The following is a 14,747-nucleotide window of genomic DNA, read 5'->3' as shown; positions in this document are numbered from 1 at the left end:
TCGGTTGGAGTCGATGATCTTAAAGGTCTTTTCCAACCTACATGATTCTATGATTCTATATAATATTGACAAGCTGCCTTTGCGCATTACAACTTGCAACCTTTATATCTATAAAGGACACTCAGTTTCATAGCCTCAGTCCCTGTGGACCAGTTTGTAAACTTACATACTCACTGTACTGACTTTAAAGGGACTATACTTGCAAGTAAGTACTCCATGAGGATCCAGCAATTCACCATCTGTCTTTATAAACACAGGAAAGACTTTTTTTAAGGGATTAAATATTTGGGTGGGAGAGGAGTTCACAGGGAGCACATGGGGAAAAAGTGATTTGTCAAATGTAGCACCGATTAGGTGCTTACTATTTTTTGAAGATCAAATTGCAAATGAAGTATGCAACCAAAAAAAATTGTCATCCTGGAAAAGCTTAGCAGGAATATTTAAAAATAATTCTGTCAAATATCTCAGAAACAGATATGATACGGACTAAAATTGAGTACTACTGCATGGTCATTCATCAATGCCAACAGCAGTTTTCAGGCTACTGAGAAACATTTGAATATATCTCACAATTGTCCACACTCACACTTAAATTAAACCACCACAAAATTTAAATGCAACTGGTTTTCACAAATTATATACAGAAGTGTGAGAGACGTTAAAGCTTGCAATTTGCAAATTGTACTATAGTTTCTTCCTTAATAAAAGCTCTATTTATAAAGCAATGGTTCATTGGGCATTTTAGAAAGAATGCAAGGAAAATAATTTTTTTCTTCCTTTCTTGATCATTTTATACATCTTTTGCCATGCAGTAATTGCGTCTGTTATTTAATTGCTCTCATTTAAAAGCTAATAAAAGATATAAATCATACAGCTTTCGAAAGATACCACAAGCAAGTTTTATGATCCCACACTACAAACAGCAAATCCTCCATGTATTGCTACTGAAATAATATAATTACATCACATCAACCATTTTTATGCTTTTCCTTGCTGCAGGCACCTAAAATAGCGAAATGGATTTTTATTCAGTTAAAGACAGTCTGATATAGCAGTCTGTGCTTTGTCCTTTAGAGCAATCAGCCACTATGAGCTCTAAGAAACATAGGTGCTGCAGTGAGAAAATGAAGAGATTCTTGGAAAAAGGGGTTTTCTCTATTGACTTAAAACCTGTTTATCTAAACAAACTCTGACCTAAATGCTGTCTGTGCTTGTTGCTATCACAAACTCAGTGCCGCACCCATTTCTACAAACTTTTGTTTATTTCAAATAAAAATCAATCTTTAAAAAATGAGACAAATCAATAGGAATCCTCACTGAGTAAGGACATCAGGATTTGATGATGATGAAGGCTTGCTTCCAGTATGCTCAAACCCAATAGCTTCTAAATGCCCCAGAGATACAAAAATACCAAGAGCATAGCCAATGATAACACAGACTCATGAACAAGAACAAAATTCTTTAAATTGCACAGCACCCTAGTAGCTCTGATTAAAATCAATTGCGGACTAAAGATATATTGGACTGTCAAAGGCTGGCATGGCATCCCTTGTCAATTTTGAGAATATGTCTTGCATAAGGGCCACTTCCAGAATTATTTCTCCTCTCAACACACTCTAGTGTCAAATTAACGCTAATCTATTTCCATCAGTCATTCTACGTGGCATTGCCCCAGCAATTAAAATGTTATGTGTGCAAAGAGAAACTCCAGAGTGCTACGCGTTTCGATAAAACTACTTTTTTAAGCAAATCAGCATTGCAGATGCAATCCTTGTCCCGATAGCTTTAGTTTATTCATAACTGCTAGGAGTAATGAGGTAGGAATTAATCAGGAATAATATTTTAGGTCAGCTCTGTTTCTTGATTATATTATCAGACAAGCTGAACAAACTCTCCACAGTTCCCATATTGCTGCTATTTATCTTGGAACACAGCAAGTGAAAGCAAGCATCAGTGCAGCACCTTGATGTCTGAAAAGTTCAGAAAAACACAATTTTCAAAGCAGTAGACTTTTTGCAATTCTTCAAGAAATCTCCTTTTCAAACAACAAACTCTGTTTTGCTGATCTGTGGGTAAACCTAATTCTTAAAACATGTATGTTGTTTTTTAAGGTTTACTTGCCTTTTGAACTTGTAGAGGATGAAAGCCCCAACTGCGACTAGGCAGATAACAAAGAGAACCACAATAGCCCAGTAGCCACTGCCTCCTCCAATCCTCTGAGAGTCTGAAATATGAAATAAAAGAACAGCTTAGCACACCCCCTTTCAGATCAGTCACATTCTTGGGCTTTCTTTTCTATCTAATTGCCAGGTCAAAAACATTTGCTGTTATTTGTGTAACCTCTTGTTTTCACTCCACCTGTAGCCTCTTCAAAAAGGCAGAAAACCAAAATTAATTGGTGACTTGTGACTGAAGGACAGAGGACCAATTAAAAAAACAAAAACCTGAAGATTTAATTATTTGCATACTCAGGGTGGTTTTTTTCTGGGAATCTAAAGTTATCATAGGAAATGATCACATACCCTAAGTACATGCATTGCAAAAGCAGGGCTGTATTAATTTCACAGATGGAGAAACTAAGGCACCGAACAACAAATGAACTCATCAAGGTCATACGTTGGTAAAGACTGGAATGAACTGGGCTGCTTTCAATCCCAGCCTTTTGTGCTGGCTAACGCATGTTAGCCTTTTAAACCAGATGAGGTACCACAGCGAGACTGTAGCACAATTCTACATTAGAGACTAGATAAAAGAGCTTTGTCTTCTACAGAGAGCTGACAGATAAAATATCACACCAGTATTTACATAAATTGATTGTGGTCAGCTAAGCTGTTCTCCAACAACACACTGAAATAAGAAAGAAGGATATATTATGGGATATGATACACAAATAAAAATTACAGAACATTCTAATACAAGGTTCAAGTCAAAGCTGAACTTTCTGGTTAAAACATCATTTGAACATCTCTGTTCAAATACACACACACACACACGTATGTACACATACTCTCTTCAACTAGTTTCCAGGTACACAGTGAATCCAGAGATGCAGGAAATGCATGCAAAAAACCTGTTTCCATTTGTTTTAAACACAGAAAAAGCATATCATTTATCTCAGGACAGGATTAGCAATGTGGAAACCCTACAGCAAGCTTCACATCAGTTGAAGATCAGAGATACAAGGCAGAGACGCAAGGCTATGTCCCAGACCCCTGGAGTTATATCTGACTGAAGTAAAGAAGCTCTGCTTTCTTGGCAGCCAGTGCAACCGAAGTGCTTCACCAGATGGTTTTTTTGAAGCCTGGTTGGCTCTTCCTTCAGGGCACTGTTTTATATAATATAGGTATTTAGTTAATGCCATGATTACACAGAAAAAAGCAATAAGCTTCTTGCTTTGTCATGGGGTATGTCAAAATGGAAATATGTAAGAAATATTTATTTTGTGGTGATTGTTAACAAGTACCAAATGAAAATATATCCATATATACATGTGTGTGTATGTATATGTATTTACATACATATATACACACACATATATATTTATGTGTGTATCTATATGTAACAAGTACCAAGTAAGTATATATCTATGTGTGTATGTGTACATATATATATATTGACACGAAGATTTTCTCCTTAACTTATCAGAACTCAGACAAGCATCCACAGGTTGGTCTGTTGGGAGCTTTGTTTATATATTTACCTGAACCGGAGTCAGCTAAAGTCACTAAGACCCAGTATCCTCCCCTCAGAAAGAAACTGATGTTGTGTGCATTCAAGGCCTGCTTTATAGCCGCTATTCTCTGAAAATACAACAGAGAGAATGTCAGACATCTTGCACTCTGTTCCACTTTGAGAGACTCAATGCTCTAAAAAGGAAAACCTCTGGTTCATTAAATGGTGAGAACCTTAGAAAGCATTTGTCAACGATGAGCTGAAATCTTAAAGAAATTCCATATTTAAAAATCATGCAAAACTTCAAAAGCAGTAAAAGCTGAAAATGTCAAAACTTTATAGCCAAATCTTTCTTTCTGCTTACCAAATCCTTTACCCAGTGTGTGACAGACAGCATGTCATTTGCACGGTTTACCTGGGTCATAACTCACACATATTAAAAAATCTCCATTCTTCTAACCTATCAGAACAAAACCTGCGATGTCACCTTAGATTTCTTGCTATGAAAAGTAACTGCTATTTGATAATGAACTGCATGTCATAATTTACCTCACCTCCTTACTTATAATGGGATGGATTCCATTTATACCTAATTTTTAACAATACTCTGTAGAAATATACACATCCATCCATGTGGAAAAAATGAGGATTCCTCCTATTTTTCTCCAGTGGATAGAGCATAATAAAATATGGTCTCTCACATTTTTATGGAGCAGAACCATTAAATATACCATCATATCCTAACCCCCGATGACAAATTGTCTGAATTTTCCCTTCTACTTGCTTGTATCTTCAACATGGGTAATTTTCTAAAAGATCAAAGCTAGTTTTATAGTCTATGCCTTATAATTTAGGATACGACTTCCCACAGGATGCCAAATTAGAAATATGCTCTAGAGCCATGAAACCTTCACGAGCAACTCCTTTTATGATATTATCAATTATGGTGTTCATCTTTGACAAGCCTTTCCAGTATAATAGATAGAAATCCCTGTAGTGTCTCTCATGTTATGGACAGAGACTACACAAAAGTTCAAATTCAAATATCCTCACTCATATTGAGGAATATCTAACTTCTGAAGCCATTCCACTGAGGGTTTTTTTTTGGGGGGGGGCAGGGGAATGCCTCAACATAAGGGTGATGTGAGCATGACCTCAGTTATTTTACAAGACAATTACTCCAGATAGCTCCTAAGTATTTATCTGTTTGCCCAAAGTCTGAAAAGAGAATGGATATGACAACTATATTAATTAGCAGCCTTTAAAGTGATGCTGGCATCACTGTAACAGAGTTACTTAGTCTCAGTTCAGGTTCATTCACATGTTCACGGTATACAATGCAAGAGGGACTACTACTTTAGGCTAATCTGACTTTCAGCCAGTAAATGAAGTTACTGAGCCCCATAATTTTGGATACATCATCTTTTCCTGGCAGGTGTTTGAAGAATTCAACATTTGCTCTGGTTTTTGCTTAAGCGACTAACACTTGTTTGTTATTTCTCTCCCCACTCCTGGGTTCCCACCCAAGCCTATACGAACTACACTACCACAGGTCAAAAATTTGAATCTCATGTGAATCCAGCCAAAGGTTCTAGCTTATTTATTTCACTGTTAGATTGATGGTTGTTTCAGTACTCATGGGGGTTTTTTTTCTGCCCCAAGGTATTTATTGAGCACAGTGCTACCACCTCTCCAACTGTTTAAAAAACAAATCCAGTGTTTGGAGCTCCTCTCTAGACTCTCTAAGTTAAGGTTCTTATACCAGCATTTGAATTTCCTATCCTCTTTTTCTACATCCTTTCCAATTATAATATTTGATTAATAACATGTGAACACAATGGCTCCTGCATTGTGGTTTAAGAATGCAAAAATAATGACACTATTCAAACTCTTACCCATTTACTTACACATCTGGGGGTCTGACTTGCCCTTTTTGAGAAAGCAACTCACTGGGAATTTTCATGTAGTAGTTTGTCTAGACAGAGCCCCAAATTTTCCTCAGAGCCACTGCTTTCCAGGCTATATGCCTTAAATGCACTTTAATTGACTCTTTCAACTGGACTCATCCCACCTGACATTAGACATGTAATAGATGTGCATAAATTAAGTGACCGAGTCTTCCTCTAGAGTCAATGTTTAGAAGGAAATACTTTTGAAATTGCTGTGTTCTTAAAACCAGGTTAAATAACACTCAGCTTTTATTTCTACATGCATAAATTTGAAAGAAAAAGGGGTTTTGTCAGAATGGAACCAAACTTCAGAATTATCCAGAGGACTCCTACTACTGCCCTGCCAACTTACTTACGATCTTTGTTATTGCTGGCTACTTTTATCAGTAATGACTCCTATTCTAGACAACTAACTTAATAAATAGCATCACATCACAACACTTCATGTAAAACAGCAATAGAAACTCCACCAAGCAGGTGTTCTCTGCCTAACCAGGAAATTACTGCCTTTAACAATCCTTCTGAAATCACATAATATCCTAAATCTAAAAGGTTTTCAGCCAAGAACAAATAGGTTCTCTTTAAGGGAAGACATTTCATAACTATGTCTAAGTTAAGGATTTCAGGGACACCTCCTCCAAACATGCAGGAAACATTCTGCGTTGGTGAGTCCTCGCAATAGTGTCACAACACCGACTTTGAGAACTGGCACTAGCAGCATGACAAAGCACATTCTTCCAGTGAAACATGATGAAGACCTTTAAGATTCTCTTCTGGTAACAGCAGAGAATGTAGCAAATCTTTAAGCAAATGACATCATGAGTATTTTCCTGTTGACTTAACCAGTTACTGCTTCCAAGTTTATTTACATAGGGTATATTTTCAGGGTATTTCTCAAGTCTCAATGGATTCTGATACAACACATATTTTATCAAAATTTGTGCCACTCAATTCTAAATCAACAAATTTATATGCACATATCAATAGCTAAAGTAGTGTCCCTTAGCAATAACATAAAAATAGAAATTTAGGCAGCTGGCACTAGAAGACTGGCTCTACAGCATTGTACTCTATAAAACAGTGTTGAAATGTGATACTAGCGTACCTGATTTTTTATCATTGGACAGCATAGGTCACTGTAATTGCTCCTGTCTCCCTTGTTCCTGCTCCAACCAAATGTAGGTTGTACCGTATTTGGTATTTCCATACATGTAATCCCCAACCACCACTGGTCTGACCTGGTCCATCCTAACAATGTCAGAAATATACATCTGTTCTCCAGATTATACAATTACTTTCACCTTTCAGTGCTCCTCTAGTTTCAGAAAACCTTTGCAAGGTCTTACTGGAGGACTACTTATTACAGAAACTGCCCTGCTAAACTACTGTAATTTCCCCCTAGCCCCACTGAACAGAAGTTTTCCCAAATCATTTGCAACATGTGATTGTTCTTCTTTATGCTTTGGAGTAACCCGCAGGGTATTTCATACACAAACATGAAAAAAACCTTGAGACAGCATTGATTATAATTGATGATATTCTTTAAGCTGCCTTGAAGCACAGCGCTAATATAACAGTTGAGATTTAAAGGGCACTAATATGCATAACACTTTGCACTGAAATAAAATGTTTGCACAACCTAAGAATCTACCACCATCAGTTCCCTTAAATTATTAAAGATGTCCATTCCATATATGCTTGGAATAAAGAGAAAGAATTTCCTTTAGAACCTGCACCTCACTTCTTCAAGAAGTGGAAAGATGCAAATAATTTTGAAGTGGTAATACTCACCTGGCTGAAAGCCATAGTTCATGAATGGCTCTCTACTAAAGAAACAACCTACTAAAATTCACTGTTTCCTGCAACATAATCAGGATTTCGGACTCCCAGGAATTCCCACTGTGATTACAGAGGGAGAGCAGTAAGGGTTTGGGGTTGCCACAGAGCAGAAAATTTTGTGCATTCACACTGTACTCTGTGCATTTTAAAGACATCTGTTCAACTACTTGAACAACATCAACATACTCCTTTGGACATTCCAAAATGTACCCCATCAATTCCAAACACAATCTACTGTTTCTGTGTTAATATGAAGAGCTTCGTCGTACCTACTTCTCCAGCTTTTTGGATACTGTGACCTTGTCTCAAAAAGTTGTGAAATGCCCTTCAAAATTAACGATACCTTACATTGGGATTCTTTGTAACTGGCAGGACTTGAACTGCAAGATACAGGCACAGTGTTGGGATCTGCTCCTTCTCTATCACAGCAAAAGGACGAATATAATAAATTATAAGTGCCAGTCTTCTGACTTTCAACTGGCATAAGGTCTTTTATCATGGAAGAAATACGGTTTGGAAATAAGTAGCGAGAAACTAATGTCCGATTTTCATTCCTGTGTTCACTATATTTGTTTCTTGCCAATTGAAAAGGACATTTGCTCATAAAGGCAGAAACTACCTGCTTGATGCTCTTTGCATTATAGGTCAACTATGAAGGTTCTGTTTCTGTTTGACCTGAAATCTAATTTGCTTCTGAAGACAGTGCAGAGATGGTTCATCCCTCTTCAGAAATATCAGTGTTCTAAATACACTCTCTGCTCTACCGGATCGCCACAGACTGACATGCCATGACTGTTGTTTCTGTTTAAAAAACAGATCAGTATTAGTTATTCTTGAGAAACACACTAATACCAGTAAGCACTAAGATTATGCTGGTCTATACACTGTCAAACACAGCAGTCTTTGCTGTTGCTGGCTTTTACATGTCTCTTGTCAGGTGGGAGTGAGATCTTTACATAGTTAGGGAGCACCTTTTAATTTCACATAAAGACAATGAGAGTACAGCCACCGATCGCAAAACAGGATGAAGACTGCCTAACCTGACATACGTTGCTCTCGTTACCTTATCACTAGTTACACTTCTCTTCCTTTTTGGTTGGTTTGCTGGTAGTAGCACATGCAAGTCAGCAGTTGTGGGCAGACCAGGTTTCACGACTGTCATGAGTGTTTCTTCGGGTATATTGGTTTCCTGTGAAGACAAAGGCATATGGCAAATTATAGGACAACGTGCTTTGTATTTTATAGAAAATACATAAGTAACTCCACATGTGCCTTTTAGTCTTTGGTGTTCGGATCCTTAATATTTAGAGGGGATTCCACCAGAAGCTAAAACATGAACAAAGCCAAACATAAATTAACTGAAATGTGAGCTGCTCTTTGAAGATCGGAAGAGCTAAGGATTGTTATCGCATTAAAGAGATCTAGCGGCATCATGGAAAGAAGCAAATGAAGTATGCAGTTTTAGCAAAACTCTGCAATGGCTGTCCATTTATAGGGTAGCATAAAAAAAAATCCTAAGTGATTTAGGATCCTTTGTGGGCCATTCAGACACTTAGTAGACTTAGAAGGGCATGTTCATTACAGCTAACTTTAGCTTAAGGAGGCTACTTTTCCATCTGCATTTAATGGACAGAGAGAAGTCTTCCTGGGTGAGACTAAGAGCACCTAGGTTCAGTTCCTGAAATTGTTATGAATACCTGCAGCCCCCACTGAAAGTCAAGTGCATTCCTTTTCAAAATAGTTTGTGCAAATTTTGCTTTTAGTCCCAAATTCCTCCATGTGTTGTATAATACAGCCACACAATTTTAATGACAACACCCTGGGCACTTCCCGTAGCCCTGCTTTCTCAAACAGCTTCCGAAATTCCATTAAATTGTTCATATTCTTTTGCAAATGATTTAGTAATTACTAAAATGCAAGGGCAAATTTACAAGGGATTAAAACATTTGTTTGACTGACACTGGTTATGGAATGGGTTTAAGTTGAGAAAAGTGGGAATTTACTTTAATTTGACATTTGACGCGAACCTTAAAAAAAAGGCAGGAAAAAGGATAAAGTCAAAATTCCAGAACCCGATTTGCACTACTGTAAATCCAGGAAAAGCCAAGTGATTTCAAACACAATATTTTCAAAACATTATCAACCTGCACCTCAGTGCTATTGTCCTCACAAAAAGTCAGCGTGTGCACACTCCGTTGCTGGCAGTGTGTGTACCTGAAGAGCACAGCTCTAGAGCTCACAGCTTTTATGGGGTGCTTTTACTTATCTCACAGAACTGCTGCATGGCTTTGTACTTGATTTAACCTACAGGATTCAACTGTTCCCGATCCACATTTCTTTTGCTAATATGATCTAAAAAAACAGCTGCATGAACTGTTTGCCTATATATTGTATATAATTTTCAAAGTTACACAACCGACATTGTAAATTTTTTCTTTCTGCTTTGTTTTTACACAAAGCCTATTTCTTTTATATTACACAGCACCCTTTGCTTAACTTCTAAATTTATCACATTTAAGCTACTCTTCCTGTTTTGGAGTCAGCAGTATTTGCCAATATGTCTATCCGTAATCCCAGAGAGCAATATTTAGCATTAATTGCCAATTAGGCTGTGTTAGACCTAAACTTTCTATGTTACAATATCATCGTCTACAGCCTGCACGTAAAAGTGACACTAGGCTCAAACTTGTTTGAAATGTGGCTCGTGAGGTTCACTTTATTATTTTGCTCTGCCTACTTTTTTCTAAATGAGAAGACATTAACTTAACCTTCAAGCTTTACGACTGGCGAGGGAACATTTTACGAGCAATCTGAAAGAGCACCTTTGCAAGAAGTCGTGTTACTACCCGCCCTACGTCTTCCCTCCACTCCGGGATGTCGGGGTTGTACATGTCCAGGTGCTTAGTAAACTTCAGAGGAAGAACATGAAAATGATCTAGAAAAACAAAAATAAACATTTTTGAACAAGTAACAAATCGGGTTGCAAAAACAGTTTTGCAGAAATAAAAGCTGAAAATATGTATTTGGCACTATTTGCTGTGCAGCGCTGCAGTATCTAGGAACCCCACTGCTCTGTGTTGTGTACTCTTGCACGGAGCAAGAGTAGACTCCTGTCAGGCACTCAATTTCTTTCTGTATTTTCATCAAATTTGTGCCTTAAGATAAAAAAGCAGGAAGAAAAAAAATAAACAAAGCAGATTTACATACGTGCTCTGGGGTCATAACCTTCCCAATAATTTTTCCTTAGGACAATACACCACACAGACGTGGTTGGTTTCTTTTATTTGTAATGGCAATGCTCCAATGGATTATATTCTCACTGAATCATAAATGTGTGGGTTTTGCCCATTACATGTTCCTGTTTTTCATGTAAAATGAATACGTTATGTATTCCATCAAGTAGCTATGAAAATAAGAACAGAAATGATATACCAAAGGCTAACTACTGCCCTCTTAAAAAAAAATTAAAACAAAGTACACCCACAACATTTCTCTGGATATTGTCCAAAATATCTGAAATACCAGAAATGGGCTGTTCCTCAGTAAACAGTCTCTAAAATCTTCCCTTTCTCCATATAGGCTCCTTGGATGAACACCTGGGGAACTTAATGCAAAGCAGAGAAAGAGATCCTCTGGAATGCATGAGTCAAACCTGGCCTCCCCAATGTTTCTGGCAGAATTGTATTTTAATGTGGTTTTCTTTTCCAGAGGTTTCTTTATTTCCCCCATGACCAGTACTTTCTTGCTCTTGGTATCAGGATTGGCCAACACTAGGAGCAGAAGCAGCATTTGAAGCCAAAGTCATTGATCTAGTCACACTAAGACGGGTTAGACTTCTAAAGATTTCTAAAAAAGTGGATGCACTGATAAGTGGTAGCATAAACGTTAAATCCATTTATCTTAGGAAAGGAGAAGGTTCATAAAAGCTGCATTTAGCACGAATGTGGTTTTTACCATTATTTTAAATTAATAAGTATAGAAAAATAACAAAAACTTCTTCAGACAATAGACATGTATCATGTTGTGTATTTCATGATATCTGAAGGCTTTTAGCTCTGCATTAGAAAGAAGCTTTTTCACTTAGCACAATTCCCACATGTGACAGCACAAATACAAACATAAATAATCTGTCAGCACTACATTTTTCACAGTATATTATGCCTTGTCACCACATTATAAGACACAACAAAACACACCAGGGCACAATGTGAAACAAGAGTTGAAGGGTTATTCAATAATTACGGCAGAGCTATACTTGATCCAAACTCTCAGATAAACATCAAAGGAACAGTGATATATTGTGATAAAAGGCAATTATTTCACATTGTTTTTAATGCTGAGAGTATATACACAACTAAATTTTCTCTTTTTCAGAGGTATTTGAACTACTTTATTTAGAAGTTTGAGGAAACTCTCTAGTCATAGGCCAAAATACTACCTAAACACTATTGCTACATATAGCATTTGGGAACCACAGTAACATTTAAAATAAGCAAAGGAAACAAAATGCTTCAGATTAAACCCTTCCATACAATCACACTGTTGAACTTCATGGAGTTACCTAGTAACAGTTCATCCCTCTAATTTTAACAATTAAATGTGGCATTAGATATAATTTTACAACAGGTTCAGTTGTGTCAGGGCTGGTTTAAGAGGTTTAAGAAACAAGTACACGTGAAACAAAAAAAAAAATTAACAAGAGTAGTATCTCACCAAAAACATGGACAACTTTTGACTCCTGAAGCATGGAGCTCCCACAGGAAGCCTGCACTGTAACTCTGACGTCACCTGTCTCAGCAAACTTTGTCACCAGAAAATTGTCCAATGTAAGGAGTGGCTTTAAAAAACAAAGAAAAGTTGAAAATAGAATTTCAGCAAGAATCACAATAACAGTGTCTGAAGAGACCATCGCTAAAATTATTAGCAAAAAAGGTTTCACATCAATTATTCAATGAATCAACATTTTATCAAGTTGTTCAATTACAATTTTCAATACAGGATGTTTAGAATAGAATGTTTATAAACAGAATAGCTGCCAGATGGGGTAAACATTTCTTTTAGAATAATTGGTAGAGTATTAGATTTTCATTCAGATCCCACTGAAATAAACAGATTTTGGGTCAAGCTCGCAAATCTCTACAAGATCATATATAGCAAGCCATTTGCCTCAAAAAATGTGGGCTATAGTCAAGGTCAAAAGGATTCATTCTATCAACTTAGAGCACGACCCATGGAAGTGCACCAGCCCACCGCAACCTCCAAGGCGGAACTGAGATACTGTTACCTGACCACATCTGTATGAATTACAAAACCCTTCACAAGACTACATCGATCTGCAGTGCCTGTTCTAGCAATGGCAAAGTCAATAATAATGAAAAGATACAGGCTGGGATTATGGTAGACAGCACATTTACAAGAAGAAAGTTCATTGCGCTTGTCTGAAGCATTCCCCTGTCATACTTAGTCTTCCTCACAAAGAAAATATTTTACTCATCTGTTATTGAAAGAATTGCCTTAAAAGAAATTAACCCAGTAGACAAGAAATACTCCCAATAGAAATACTTGGATATTTATTGCTCTAGGATATGTTTATCTAGACTTTCTATCCCCAAATGTATACCACCAGATTGTTTGAGTGCTTTCACTGTTTTGATATCCTTTTAGATATCCCAGGTATTTTTGATACACCAGTTTATTTTAGACTCCCAGCAAATATTTATCTATACAATGAATATATATCTATTTCTGCACAGCACTTAAATTTACAGTACTCACATTATCAACATGGAATTGCATAAATCCAAGTTTCATCATTCACCAGTGCTATGATCCCAAATGCATCCCCCTCCACAAGTTTTTTTCCACAGGTAATGAAATAGAACCAATTGTTGTTCCCCCCCAAAGAAAACGGTTTAGAAATTCAAACCAATTCTAGAAGAGAAATTTGCATTCCCACATAAGTAGCAATAAAGGGAAATTAACACCTTAAATGTATGTGATAAAACAAGGGAAGTTAGATACTGCATGCCACTAGATATAACTGGCTATTTGGAATGAAAGATGGTCTAAAAGAAGTCATGCAACATGGTAGTATTTCTATTAAAGTAAAAGGTGTCACTCAACCTTTATTGGAAAGAGATTGAAAATAATCTCATACAGAACCATTCATGTACCTGAAGATTGTTTCCTATCCACCAGTAGAAGACTGTCAAATTAGGGTTCTTAGGCAGTATGATGGCTGTCAGATTCACCTCCTGGTTTCTCCCAACAACTGGAATGACTTCTAAATTTAAAGCCTGCAGCGGAGCTGAACAAAGTTCCCAAAATATCATTGCACAAGAATCCATCAATTTATTAATGCCTCTTTGCCCAAAAGCCTTTCACCTGCACACCATAAGGTCCTGAATTTATTTTTCCCTCCCTCCTGCTTTTACATCTGTGTTGAAAGCTACGGGCATAATTGGAAGGAACACATTTCAACCAAAAAAAAAAAAAAACCCAAACAAAATCCTAGAGCAATGTGATGGATCACCAAAATGCACCTCTCTGATGCGCTTTTTTTTTGGTTCATGTCCAATTCTAGAAAACAGAAGCAAATATCCCAGTTAAAAAGTGGAAAAGGCAATCTCAGCTTATTTTTTTTAAAGTAATTAACAATCAAATGAATAGAAATCTAACAAATCTCAAACTGCTAAGGGAAAAGCAGAAAACTGAAAAAGAATGTTGCTGACTACTCATTTTCATTATAAAATATCAGCTGTTAGGCTCACACCACACATAAACTCTCATTAATGCATGCTTTAAAATAGATGTGTACATCAGGGGAGCATTTATTTGCAAATCAAAATAGATAACCTCTGTACTAAAATGTGCCCCTTAGAGTAAGTTTATTCCTTCCTTTCTGAACTTTAGCCTATGAAGGCTGTAAACATTATTATTTTTATAAAAGAAATGCATCATTACAATGATTTTATCTGCTTCCTAATGTATTTTGCTTCATAGTACAATAACTTTACTGAAATAAAATCTTGCCCTCAGAGGCTTCCGAGCGTATCTTTTTCAGCATGTCTGAAGGTAAAAGCTTTATAATAGTATAATGTGATAACTAGAATTTCTTAAACTTCAGCTGCACCATCTATCCAGGATACCAAACTGCTGTATGGTCCACCATGCATTCATTACACAGAATGAATACTAACCCATCCATTTTTGTTCCATTCTAAATATCTTTTAACTCATTCAAAGGTCTTTCATCTCAGTGCAAACTTAACGGTAATTAACACCCGT

General features: G+C 36.8%; 1 protein-coding gene across 1 annotated transcript in view; it reads right to left on the bottom strand.

Annotated features, from left to right (window-relative positions):
• Positions 1-14,747, bottom strand: part of SORCS2 (sortilin related VPS10 domain containing receptor 2) — a 119,641-nt gene that overhangs the window by 11,558 nt on the left and 93,336 nt on the right. The window contains exons 18-23 of the mRNA XM_009285427.1: positions 13,634-13,767; positions 12,174-12,297; positions 10,283-10,395; positions 8,524-8,649; positions 3,701-3,800; positions 2,122-2,224 (exon numbers count right to left, since the gene is read on the bottom strand). Of these exons, the coding sequence (XP_009283702.1) occupies positions 2,122-2,224; positions 3,701-3,800; positions 8,524-8,649; positions 10,283-10,395; positions 12,174-12,297; positions 13,634-13,767 (700 nt within the window). The remainder of the gene's footprint in view (positions 1-2,121; positions 2,225-3,700; positions 3,801-8,523; positions 8,650-10,282; positions 10,396-12,173; positions 12,298-13,633; positions 13,768-14,747) is intronic.

This window comes from Aptenodytes forsteri, unplaced genomic scaffold (genome assembly GCF_000699145.1).
Source record: "Aptenodytes forsteri isolate BGI_AS27 unplaced genomic scaffold, ASM69914v1 Scaffold88, whole genome shotgun sequence".
Lineage (NCBI taxonomy): Eukaryota > Metazoa > Chordata > Aves > Sphenisciformes > Spheniscidae > Aptenodytes > Aptenodytes forsteri.
Note: the sequence above shows the minus strand (reverse complement) of the source record. Positions and strands in the feature narration are given on the sequence as shown.